The sequence below is a fragment of the Geotrypetes seraphini genome, chromosome 8 (genome assembly GCF_902459505.1).
Source record: "Geotrypetes seraphini chromosome 8, aGeoSer1.1, whole genome shotgun sequence".
NCBI lineage: Eukaryota > Metazoa > Chordata > Amphibia > Gymnophiona > Dermophiidae > Geotrypetes > Geotrypetes seraphini.
This window is the reverse complement of record NC_047091.1, coordinates 81,367,223-81,380,638: the sequence shown is the minus strand read 5'-3', so window position 1 is coordinate 81,380,638 and position 13,416 is coordinate 81,367,223. Positions and strand designations below refer to the sequence as shown.

Here is a 13,416-nt window from a genome sequence, read left to right as displayed (position 1 = left end):
GAGACTCACCGATCTGTAATTCGCAGCCTCCGTCCTGCAGCCCTTTTTGTGGAGTGGGATGACGTTGGCTGTCTTCCAGTCCAAGGGGACTCTTCCCGTACTCAGGGAAACATCTGGTATCTCCTCCTCTCCCTATGAGATCTTACATGCCTGTTCCACGCTATCTTGAATTCAACCAACAAACTTCATGAACAATTTAATTTAAAAGAGAGAACTAAAATTTGTAGAAACAGAATGACAATTTCTTCTGTTTTCTGTCTCTTAGAAAAATTAAAAGATTGAAATTATTAGAATAATTGTTGTCTAATCAAGAAGTTAAGTCAGGCAAAGAAATCTTTATTATACTTATAACTTCAATTTTGTATAAAATCTTTTGTAAAAACATCCAAAGGAGAAATTAGGTTCTTACCTGCTAATTTTCTTTCTTTTAGCCCATCCAGACTGGCACAGAACGGATGGGTTTACGCTCCTCTGCCAACAGGTGGAGACTTAGACATAATGACTTTTGCCAGTAGTATAAGGGGCTGTACAGTCCCATCTGCAATCAGTCTGATAAATAGCCAAGCAGAAACTAAATAGGATAAAACACGCAAACATACCAACTCCACTGTCACATTGGACCTGGAAACACTATTAGACATTGTTTAGAGCAAGAACCTTCAAAAACGTCCCCATAGTTTGCCAGCTGAACCAGACAACCAAATGCCACTGCTCTAATTATATTGCCCAACAACCAAGAAAAGAACAATCTGTACTCTTCGCAAAAAATATGACAGGGTGGGTCTGTGCTGGTCTGGAGGGACTAAAAGAAAGAAAATTAGCAGGTAAGAACCTAATTTTTCCTTCTTTAGTATCCCTCTACACCAGCACAGAATGGATGGGATGTAACAAAAAAGTACCCATCATGGGTAGAAAGAGAGGTGGAAAGTCTCAGAGAATCCAAGAGGGTGGAAATAACCTTATCCGAATATCCTCTTTTAGGAGTTCCGTTTCAAGAGCCAAGACTTAAGACAAAAGGGACCCTACATGACATGGGAATATGACCCCAAGTCAGAAGGTCGGGCAAGAGGGGCAGCAGAAGAGGATCTGCTACGAGAAGCCAAACCAGATGTGCATACCACGGGCACCTGGGCCAGTCTGAAGCCACCAGGATCCGACCAGAGGCCATGGAGGAAAGACATACAGCAAGCCGACCGTTGGCCATGGCTGCACCAGAGCATCTAGCCCCTCGGCATGGGAATCCCTGTGCTGACTGAAGAACCTCGGCACTTTGGCATTGACACTCATGGCCATGAGGTCCAAGACTGGCTGGCCCCAGGACTGAACAATCGAAAGCCTCCAGCCTGAGAAACCACTCACCAGGATCCAACACATGATGACTAAGGAAGTCTGCTTGGATGTTGTCCACTTCCGCTATATGGGAGGCCAAGATGTCCAAAAGATGAGCCTCTGCCAAGATAAGAGTTGTATCCTGCGCTACCAAATGACTCTTGGTTCCCACCTGACGATTGACATAAGCCACCCCTGTGGCATTGTTCGAGACAAACCGAACTGACTCACCCTGCAGCAATGGCTGGAAAGCTAGCAACGCCAACCAAATGGCTTTGATCTCCAGAATACTTATTGACCAGGAAGCCTCCACCGGCGACCAGCTGCCCTGTGTCGATCAACAGAGACATTGAGCTCCCCAACCAAGGAGACTGGCATCTGTTAGAAGCACTATCCACTGCAGCTGATCCAGACTCACTCCCTGAACCAGATTAGAAGACTGTAGCCATCAACATAGGCTGCGATGAAACAAATCCCAAAGAGGGACAGGAGAGTCCAGATCGTGAATCTGTGGTGACTACCGCCGAAGAAATGCATATTGAAGAGGACGTATGTAAGCCCTAGCCTCCTGACTATTTCCAGGGAGGCCACCATTGACCCCAGAACCTGCAGAAAATCCTGCGCCTGAGGACAGCGACAATCCATGAGAGAGCACTTCAGCGACTGCAATTTCAACACCTGGGCCTCGGGAAGGAAGACTCTTCTAAGCCGGTGTCGAAGAGAACTCTGAGATACTCCAAATGCCGAGACAGAATCAACTGACTTTTGGACAGGTTGACTACCCAAGCCCAGCAACTGCAGAAACTTAACTACCCAAGTTGTGACCCGGGAGCTCTCCTGAAACTACTTTGCTTGAATCAACCAGTCATCCTGATAGGGATGAACTAAAATGCCCTCTTTGGGCAAGGCCACCACCACCAGTTCCATAATCTTGGTCAAGGTCCAAGGAGCCATGGCCAAACCAAAAGGAAGTGCACAAAACTGATAATGCTTTCCCAAAATTGAAAAGCAAAGCAATCACTGATGGGAGGCCCAAATTGGAACATGCAGGTAGGCCTCTGTCAGATCGAGAGAAGTCACAAATTCCCCAGGATGGACTGCAAGAATCACGGATTTCAGGGTTTCCATATGAAAAGACGGAACCCAAAGTGCCCTGTTGATGTCTTTCAGATCCAAAATGGGCTGAATTAACCCCTCTTTCTTGGGCACCACAAAGTAAATGGAGTACCTGCCAATACGAATCTCCTGAGGTACTCCTGAAGGACAACCGCTTTGAGGTCTAGCAACCCAAGCAGCATCTGACAAAATGCCCACTTCTTCCAAGTTGCCCGACAAGGAGAAGAGAGGAAATGATCTGGCAAAGTACAGGAAAACTCTAGAGCATAGCCATCCACTTCCAGGATCCACTGATCCAGGGCCACCTCTAGTCAAACTCCTGCAAGCATGCTCCCACTGGAACCGAGATAAGGACCCACACGAGTGGAGGAGGAGCCACCAGCAGAGTCCCGACCCCTCCCCCCCCACTCACGGACTCCCTGAGAGAACTGCAAGCGCTGAAAGAAGCGACCTCTGGAAGGAAAAGGAGACAATCCCCAGCCAGGGCGGTACCATCCCACAGTGCCTGACAAGTTCGGTCCTCTGGAGGCCGAGGCCTCACTCAAGGCTTGAACCAGCTTATCCAGCTCCTCCCAAAAGAGGAAGGACCCTCAAAATGGGAATTTACTGAGCTTAGCCTTAGAGGCCACATCCACTGACCAACCCCGAAACCACAGGTTACAGCGAGTCACTACTCCAAGGGCCATACACTTAGCTGATGTCCTCAACTGATCATACATGGCATCAGAGAGATAAGAAGCACCAAGTTCAATCTTAGCCACTAAAGACCAGTCATCAGACTCCTGGTCAAGGACCTGTTCAGACCACCGGAAACAAGCCCAGGCTACCAAACCTCCGCCTGAACAGCCATGTCATAATTCTGCTTAAGAAGAGACTCCATCTTACGATCCTGGGAGTCTCTCAAGACCGAACCACCTTCAACTGGCACCGTATGTCTATGTGCGATAGCCGAGATTACCGCATCAACCACAGGATACTTAAAGGTATCCCTAATCCCATCAGGAATGGCATACAGCCTGGTCATGGACCGTGCCAAGCGGAAAGGCATCTTCCACTATGTATGCACCACATCTTAAATATCCTGATGCATAGGAAAGTAACAGGAGGCCAACCGGATCCCCCAAAGCAGGGATACCACAACACAGGGGGGGAGGGGGTCCTTCGCTTCCTTCTCAAAAGCACAAAACCAAGGCTTCCCCACTGCCTGCAGTCAATGAGTGATGCATGTGCAAAAGAGAACCTTGCTCGCCTGAACCCAAAGCCAACGAGGATTCCTCTTTGAAGCAGCCGGAGTACTTCGTGCACATGCCGGCCACGTTCACTGCTCGCTGGGCACACAATGAGCACTTTTTTCCTTTAAAAGTGCTCATCGTGAATTGCTACAAAAGAAAAAAATATATAAATGCTGGTTAGCAATTAACTTCAATTAAAATTAATTAAAAGCTTCCATTTAGACCGGCATTGCCTCGGGATGGTTTTTTTTTTACAAGTACAACTTTAACTAACAAACTGAGTAGACCTCACAGGATCTCAAAGCCATGTTATGCCTTGCTTGAACTGTGATGGGGGAAAATGGGGGAGGGGCTCAATCTGGAACCCACAAACATGGACAAAAAAGGCCACTAATCACATCCAACAGGCCCTAACTAAACAAAGGAAAGACTGCACAGGCTTACCACCTCCACCTGCTGGAGACTGAGAACAGACTGATTATAGATGAGACTGCACAGCCTACTTATATTGCAGCCAATTTCTCAGTCTCCATGTGATGGCAGAGGAACGTAAACTTATATGTTCTGTGCCGGTCTGAAGGGACAATAAAGAAATTGTGTCTATGGACAGTAAGTTACTAAAGCTTGAAGTTCTTGGACATATCTTGCCGATGTAATAGCTGTAGGGTAAATTGTTTTCCATGAGAAGTACCTAGTGGTTCAAAAGGAAATTCCATAAATTGGCTCAGAACTATATTAAAATCCTATGAAGGCACGTGGGGGTGGATGTTAGTTAGACCTCTTATTAAGCGCACAACTAGAGAATGATATGAAACAGGTATGCTGATTTATAGGCTCTTCAGCCATACAGGAACAGGGCATTACTTTGGTAGGATTTTTCTGCCCTTTCTTGATTCTTCCAAGTGTTAAGTACTGCTGCACCACAGTATGGCTGGGAAACATTGTATCACCAAAGCTGCTGATCAGGTTACAACTTCTGTCTCTGTGCAAACAGAAAATGTTACCCACGCAGAGGGAGTGGTTCCATGTACAAGCTGTCTTCAGCTTGAATCTCTCATGAAGGAAATAAAGGAACTAAGAGAGCAGGTGGCAAGACTGAGAAGCATCCATGAGAATGAGAGGTACATCGATAAAATGGTTCATGAAGTGTCAAAGATTTTCAGCAGTGGGGAAGAAGAGGCTGTGCTGAGGGAAGACAGCTGGACTCAGATTATGGAACACTGCAAGACTGGTTCTGTGACGCCACCCGCCCTTGAACTGAAGAACTGGTATGCTGTCCTGGAAGTGGAGGAGATGAGAGCATCCCAAGGAGAGGAAAGACCAAAGCCTGAAATCCTAAAATTACTGGATCAGTGACCACTAGGAAGCATAAGATAGTGGTAGTTAGTGATTCCCTTTTGAAAAGTACAGAAGCATCCATCTGCAGACCAAACATGATGTCATGAGAGGTATGCTGATGTTATGGAGAGCTTACCGAGACTCATCAAGCCTGATGACTATTATCCGAAACTGCTCATCCAAATTAGCACTAATGATACTGCCAGATACCCCTGCGAATAGATCAAAAGTGACTTTGTGGCTCTGAGAGAGACAGTGAAACAGTCAGGTGCGCAGGTGGCATTCTCATCCATCCTCCCTGTCGAGGATAAAGGCCAGGGCAGAGAAGATGGAGATGAATGTTGGCTAGATGGATGGTGTCGTTGAGAGCGTTTTGGCTATCTGCATCATAGGATGATTTTCCAAGGGCTGCTGAGCAGGGATGGTGTGCATTTATCAAAGAAGGGAAGAGGTATCTTCGGCATCAGGCTGGCTAATATACTGAAGAGGGCTTTAAACTAGAAGTGATGGGGCAGGGTGATCAAAGCCCCCAGATGAATCTAAGCCCTCAAGTAATTAAATCACTGAATACCTCTACACGGATGGGAAAAGGGGGCATTGTCTGGAAAGCAGTATATACTGATGCTCGAAGTAAGGGAAACAAGATTCTAGATCTTGAAGCTGTGATAGAAAAAGATGAGTTGGATATAGTGGCGATAATGAAGATGTGGTTCATAGAGAACCATGACTGGGATGTAATTATACTGGGCTATAATCTGTTCAGGAAAGACAGGGTAGGAAGGAAAGAAGGGGGAGTAGCGTTATATGTTAAAGATAATATTAAAGTTAAATTACAGGATCTGCAGGACAAGAGGGCAGGGCAGAGGCACTGTGGATCAATTTGGAAAGAAGGAATGGTGAATATATTTACATTGGTGTGATATACAGGCCTTCTTCACAGACGGAAGAAGCGGACAGAGATTTAATAGTAGACATTCAGAATATACCTAAAAAGGAGAAGTTTTACTAATAGGTGATTTTAACATGCCAAATGTGGACTGGGATATCCCTATTGCAGGGTCTTCTAGAAGTAGGAAGATCCTGGATTCTCTACAAGAACTGTTTCAGCAGTTGGTAAAAGAACCCATGCGGGATGGGGTCATACTGGACTTAGTGCTTACAAACGGGGAAGGTATTTCTGATGTTACAGTGGGTGATCATATGGCATCCAGTGATCATTGCATGGTACGGTTTAATATTAAGATGGTTATAGAGAAGGCTTATTCAAAAGCAAAGGTTCTAAACTTTAAAAAAAACTAACTTTGTTCGGATGGGGATTACGTCAAGGAATTGTTATCTGGATGGGAACATCTGGAATGAGTGGGTAAAACTGAAAGGATTAATTGTAAGGGCATCTAACCTTTTTGTGAGGCGAGTACGTAAAAGTAAGAGGAAAAGAATGCCGCTTTGGTTTTCAAAAGTAGTATCTGAGAAGGTAAGGAATAAGAGGTTAGCTTTCATAAGGGTCATTCCATGTCAAGTGGACCAATAGAGAAAGAAAGAGACAGGGGTAGGGAGAGAGACAGAAAGAAAGAAAGACAGACAGACATATTTTCTAGCACCTGTTAATGTAACGGGCTTAAAGACTAGTATGATAATAATATAATATAATTCTTGCTTATGTCCAACTTCAACCGGTAGTTGCTCTGAACTGATAAGCCATAAGCAGTTTATAAATCCCATTGTTATTATTTGACACCCTGAGAAGTGTTTAGCATTTTCTTACCTTAAGTTGTGTGAATATCTGTGCAGCTCGAGGAAAATCCCAGTCATTGTCCTGAAGGCATCTGGAATCCAAGAGACAGGCAAGGAGTGATTGATCAAGCATCAGGCGTTACATGAGATCAAGGTGTCACACAAAGAGGAATGGAGCAGGGCCAAAGGGGGAACAGTCAACACACATAGAGAGAAGAGCAGAAGAAAAGTAAAGGGTATGCATAGGGAAAAGGTCTTACACAGAGGAACTGAAGGGACCAATCATAACAGAGTTTAATTGAACACAGGTCTTTGGCTTCTATTGAAACCAAATCTACAACCAAAATTGGCTGCATGGTTTTCGTAGAAACCAAACTGCCCCCCTCCCCCCACTTCATTCCACCCACACCATAAAGCCTCTCTCCTGGCAGCAATCCATTCCCTGCAAACATTCTCCTGGGTCCCTCCCCCCTTCTTGCCCCACCATCTGTAGACCCTCTCCGGGCCTACCTTAGTAAAGACCTAGCATTCTAATGGCCTCTTCGGCAGAAGGAATGGACCCCATTCGTTTCTGCCCTGTGCACTGCTCCAATTCAAATGAAGATTAGGTTTTTACCTTCGATAATCTTCTTTCTGTTAGTCCCTGTAGGATTCCATACTCTAGGGCAGGGGTGCCCACACTTTTTGGGCTTGCGAGCTACTTTTAAAATGACCAAGTCAAAATGATCTACCAACAATAAAATTTAAAAAAAACACAACGCACACTGTACGCATAGAAAATGTTAATTATCATTCCTATTCCAGGGTTTTTCAAAGAGGTCAAAGCAGATGACTCTATGCACTATCACCTCAGTAACAACCATACAAAAATAGACAAATATACCCCCCTCCCTTTTTACTAAACCATGATAGCAGTTTTTAGAGCGCAGGGAGCTGCGCTGAATGCCCAGCGCTGCTCTCAACGCTCATAGGCTCCCTGCGCTAAAAAAACTCTATTGCGGTTTAGTAAAAGGGGACCTTAGTGTAAAATATAGACAGCAGATATAAATTGAGACACATTTCGATCACTAAATTTAAAATAAAATCATTTTTCCTACCTTGTCTGGTGATTTCATGAGTCTCTGGTTGCACTTTCTTCTTCTGACTGTGCATCCAGTCTTTCTTCCCTTCTTTCAGCCTGTATGCTTCCTCTCCTCCACACCTCATTCCCTCCCCCAACTTTTCCTTCCTCTCTCCCTGCCCTTTCTTTCTCTCTGCCTCCCTTTCCTTTTTTTCTGTTTCTCTTCTTTCCTTCTGTCTCCCTGCCTGCCCTTTTTCTTTCTTTCTCCCTGCCCTCCCCCAAGACACTGCCACTGCCATCGGGGACCCAAACTGCCATCGGGGACCAGGACCCAAACCGCCACCAATAACACGCCCAAAAGCCGACGCCGCCCCAACCTCTCCCTGCTTCGGCCGACCAGCATCGCGAGGAACTGTTGGGGGAAATGCTGCCGGGTCCTGCCTTCGCGGAAACAGAAAGTAGGCAGGACCCGGCAGCAAGAAGAGGAAATGCTTCACTGACCTGTCTCCCGCCTTAGCCCGTAGCGAACGCTTGCTTCAGGGCTCTCAACATGTGCGTGCAGGCTTCCCTTCTCCCCCTCCCCCTCCCCGGGCATAACTTCCGGTTTCGGAGGGAAGAGAAGAGAAGCCTGCACGCACACGTTAGAGCCCGGAGCATAAGTTCGCTAGGGGCTGAAATCTCCAAGCCGGTTTTTTTGGGGTTTTTTAAAATGTTCAGCAGCGGCAGATGACAGCTGGGCGGACCGCCCAGCTAAAAGGCCCTAGGGAGAACACTGGAGAGGAAGGCTGATCGGCCCGTAGATCAGGACGGCAACACGAGTGCGATTGACTCGAGTTGCCTTCCTGAGCTACTGGTCGATCGCGATCGACGCGTTGGGCACCCCTGCTCTAGGGGTTCAATCCCTTCCCAGATTGGGAGTTGCAGAAATTCAAACACTTTTCTGAGCATGTGCTCCTCCTACCTTACAGAGAGAGTTATAAGATGAAAAATGAATAAAGACTTTGGAAAAAAAAAAAAAAAAGAGAGAGCGTTAAGAGCCCCCTACAGTTCAGTCCCAAAGCCAAGCAACTATACCGGAACCAATTCAGGACAAAAGAAGGGTGCACAAGAGAACCTCCTCGGCAACATAAAGAATTTCTGTTATTTTTCTTTTCCAATTTTTTTATTCATTTTTTCATCTTTCATCAAGTGTACAATATTACAGCAATAAAAATTCATACATATCACTTGATATTCTTATCTATTATCATCTTTAAAACATAAATTAAATTAAAGCATTTTGGACCCCAGTTAGATTACAAAAGTTGGATAGCTCTAAGTCTAAGAATTTCTGTTATGGTCTGCTCTGTAAAATATGAAAAAAATTAATAAACAGGCAAAATGCAACACAGTAAAACATTGAGGAACAATGTATAAATAACCTGCTGTGTGCAACAAGCACCCACATGAAAACAGCCATTGGAAATATGCATAGTCACAGAAGAGCAAACTCCCCACAGGAACCGTCGACTGGCTGGAAGATCCTTAAGCCTGTAAGGAGAATAACCGAGGCAGAAAGAGACAGGCAATTTCGAACAACTGAGCATACACAGAGGGCGGGCCGTATGGGATCCTACAGGGACTAACAAAAAGAAGATTATCGAAGATAAAAACCTAATCTTCCATTCTGTTACATCCCTTCCAGATGTCATACTCTAGGTGACGTACCAAAGCAATGGCAGCATTAGGGAGGGACAGAAGAGCCTGCCCTCAACACAGAGATCCCAAAAGCGGCATAAGAGCGAGCTGCCATATCCATTCAGTAAAATCGGATAAAGGTATGAAGAGAGGTCCAAGTAACCACCCTGCAAATTTCATCTGAATGAATCGCTTGAGACTCCACCCACAACGCAGCAACACTTCTAGTCGTGTGGGCCTTAAGAGAAACTGGTAGCTGCTTGCTGAGGGCAATGCAAGTCACGGAAATGGCAATACAAGTCCAACATGCGATTGAGGTCTTAGAAGCCAGCCTACCTCACTAAGACAAAGTAGTCAGGATAAAGAGATGATGAGACCGCCAAAACTTATTAGTATTCTCCAAATAGTGGAGCAAGACTCTCCTGTTGTCAAACTTGCTTAAGATCTGATCTTTTTGCTCTGATCCTGTGCAGCGAAACACAGGCAATGAAGCTCCTGGTTGACATGGAAATTGGAAACCATCTTTGGCAGAAAAGAAGGTACTGTACAGAGAACCACTCTCACTTCTGTGACCTGTAGAAAAGGTTCCCTGCATGAAACAGCCTGAAGCTCCAAAATATGCCTTGCCGAAACAATGGCAACCAGAAAGACAGTCTTGATTGTCATATCTAGAAGAGAAGCATCTTTCAGGGGCTTGAATGTGCCTTCCACCAGGCCCTACAGACTTTTGGCCCTTTTCCGCCAACCCTTCGGAGAGTCCAAAAACAAATTCAGAGGCAGGCAAAAGAAGTCTATCTTGTGCCCCTCCCAAATGATGTCCAGCACCCATTGATCTGGTAAAACAGAGAGCCAGCCCCCAATATAAGGGAGCCCCACCTAACATCTGTTATCATTGGGGCATTTTAGGGGCAACAGCGGCACAGGATCCGGACACCTGAGGATGTCTTGAATTTAAGTACGGTAACAGGGATGGGAAGAGCCCGAGGATCCCTGACAAAACCTTTGGGAAGGACAAAAATGATTACGGTTCCCTCTCGAAGCCTGGTGAGACTTGGTCACAGGAAGAGACTTAGGGCAGTGATCAGCATCACTGGCCATGAGGTCATCTAGGCCTTTTCCAAAAAGATGATCATCCTTGAAAGGAAGTCTGCTTAAGGTGGCCTTAGAGGCAGAGTCCCCAGCCCAATTATGTATCCAAAGAATCCGGCGCTGACACCGCGTAAGCCGAGACCTTACTGAGAACTCTGATGAGATCATAAAGGGCATTTGACACATATTCCACACCTTTCTTCACTAGGTGGGGACATGCATCCTACTCCATAGAGGGTACATGGCGCAATCTCATGTGACAAGCACACAAGCAAAGGAGGCTGCTATTGCAGCCTGGATACCTGAAGAAGCCACCTCAAAAAGCTTTTTCAAGATAATGTTCATTCTGTGATCCTGAAGTCTTTAAGTATAACACCCTTATCGCTAGGGAGGGCCATGTGCTAGGTAACCTGTCCCACGACGGAATCCACCTTGGGCTGCTCAAAAAGCTGCTGAAAATCAGGAGCCAGTGGATAAAGCCTAGCCACAGCTCTAGAGAGCCAGAAAAAGCTTTCTGGAGCATCCCACTGCTCCGTCCGATAAGCTGCAAGTGAGACGGAAAACAGGAGGACAGCACATTAGAAAGGTCCATGACTGAACACTGAGACGTAGAAGGTTGAGAGTCCAATTTAAGTTCTTTCAGGGCATTAGAAATAAAATGGAAGTCAGAGACAGATCTAAAAAGTTTGCATATGGCGGGGTCCTCACCCAAATCTGGACACTCTGAGGCATTGCGCTGACTAGTCCTGACAAGGATATTAGCAGCGTCCAAAAGAGATACAGTGTCAGGAGACAGGATAGGCACAATATTCAGGTGACAACTAATGCTATTGAGATCCATCGTAGTCATATGAGAGGCTCCTGCACAGGGACCTCTGTCACTGGAGTGACCAGCTTGGAAGGCGACGACACGGCTGCGTCAAAAGAGCCAGATCTGAAGAATACACTCTCCAAAGGAGCCGAATGAAATCTGGGGAGGATTCACATCCCATGATCACTGTTGGGCCCAGCGGAGGTGCTCGCGCCATGCCAAAAGAGTCCTCTGACTCGGAACATAGATGTTTGGTGCCAGGCTCTAGAATGGTCTCTGGGTGAGACTTTTTGCCCAAACCACACACCCAGGCTGGCTTCCGAGACCTAGAAGACCCAGATTGAGAACAGACTGGCCAGACTTGAAAGAAGCACAGTTATTAGCTTTCTATACTTGTGTTACATCCCAGTTCCTCCCTCAGTATCCTATGATCCCTTTATCAAACAGGGATTGGACGGATTCCTGAAGGATAAAGGGATCATAGGATACTGAGGGAGGAACTGGGATGTAACACAAGTATAGAAAGCTAACCAGGTAATGAGTATAGAAACCAGGTCGTGCATGTGCAAGACCGGAGGATTAGGACTTCGATAGGAAGACAGGACTTAAATGAGAAACCAAGGTGGCAAGGGAGCCCCCTCTGGTGATACAGACAGGTCGTGACCTGTTTGGGCCGCCGCGGGAGCGGACTGCTGGGCGGGATGGACCTGTGGTCTGACCCGGCAGAGGCACTGCTTATGTTCTTATGTTCTTATTAGTATTACAGCCAAAGTTTTGTCTCAGTCTCCACCTGTTGGTCATGGTGAGCTATTATCATCAGTGAACTGTACTGGTCTGGAGAGCTGCTAAAAAAATTTTTTTTTTCAATAACTGTAAGGGACAATTGAACAGACCTCACTGGCTCTAAAAGCTATATGCCTTGCCGTAATCAGTGGCAAGGCTTCAGCTGAGGCACCTCTAGTGAAAATATTCGGGGAGGTGGGGGAAATGTGACACTTTTGAGTGTGACACTTTTGAGTGTGACACTTTGGAGGTTGGACGGACCCCCGAAAAGGTCCCCCAAGCTCAATCTGGCAACACAAATGAGAACAAGAAGGCCTAAACAAAATCCAACAGGCCTACACTAAACGAGGGAAGACTTACCACCTCCACCTGCTGGAGACTGAGAGCAGACTGATAGTATTTGGGAAGGCACAGCCCACTTGTACTTCAGCCAAAAGTTTGTGTCTCAGTCTCCACCTGCTGGTCATAGTGAGCTGTGCTGTTCTGGAAAGACAATTAAAAAATAGCGATTTGGGGTTTGGGTAGGTGGGAAACCTGCATTCTACTCTCAGAAACTCTGAAAAATAAGTTTTACAAAGTTCTACAGACCACCCCTGAAGCTCCCAAAGGAAATAATGGAGGAGTACTTATAGTCTGTGAAGTGCCTGCCTGTCAGCTCTGCTACACTGCAGCTGAATGGAGGAATGGGATTTTCTGCCTCAGAAACTGCTCCAAATGACCAAACTTGAAGATCTTTGGACTGCCAGTTGGACGAATTCCAACTGTAACCTCTGCCCTCATGAAACCGCTCCACACAACTGGGGACGGGAAATGCAGCCTACACCCTGAAACCCAGAGGGACTTTTACTCAGGATGTGCTAAAACTCAGGACAGGGTCAGAGGGCGAGTGAGCTCCCAGGGGAATGGACTCAGAGTATGAGAAGGATGGCACACAGCAGGCTGGTTCAATAGGTCCAGGTGAAGCAGCAGTCTGGCTCTGTGAGACTGCATCCTTTCATCTGGCAAAGGACACCGCACAGGATCTCACGGCACTGAAGCCACCGAGAAAAATGAACTTTAAGTGAAAAAATAAGAAAAAGATGCAGAGCAGATCAAAAGACTTCTGTACAGATTGCTTGCAGAAATTGAAAACTATAGGGGGCTCTAACTCTCCTTCTCTAAGGTAGGATGAACACATGCTCAACAAAGTATTTGGATTTCTGCAACTCCCGAATTGTGGGAAGGGATTGAACACCTAGAGCATGGAA

General features: G+C 46.1%; 1 protein-coding gene across 1 annotated transcript in view; it reads right to left on the bottom strand.

The window, feature by feature from the left end:
- Positions 1 to 13,416, bottom strand: part of NXF1 (nuclear RNA export factor 1) — a 198,781-nt gene that overhangs the window by 6,048 nt on the left and 179,317 nt on the right. Inside the window, exon 19 of the mRNA XM_033954850.1 lies at positions 6,781 to 6,841. Within this exon, the coding sequence (XP_033810741.1) occupies positions 6,781 to 6,841 (61 nt within the window). The remainder of the gene's footprint in view (positions 1 to 6,780; positions 6,842 to 13,416) is intronic.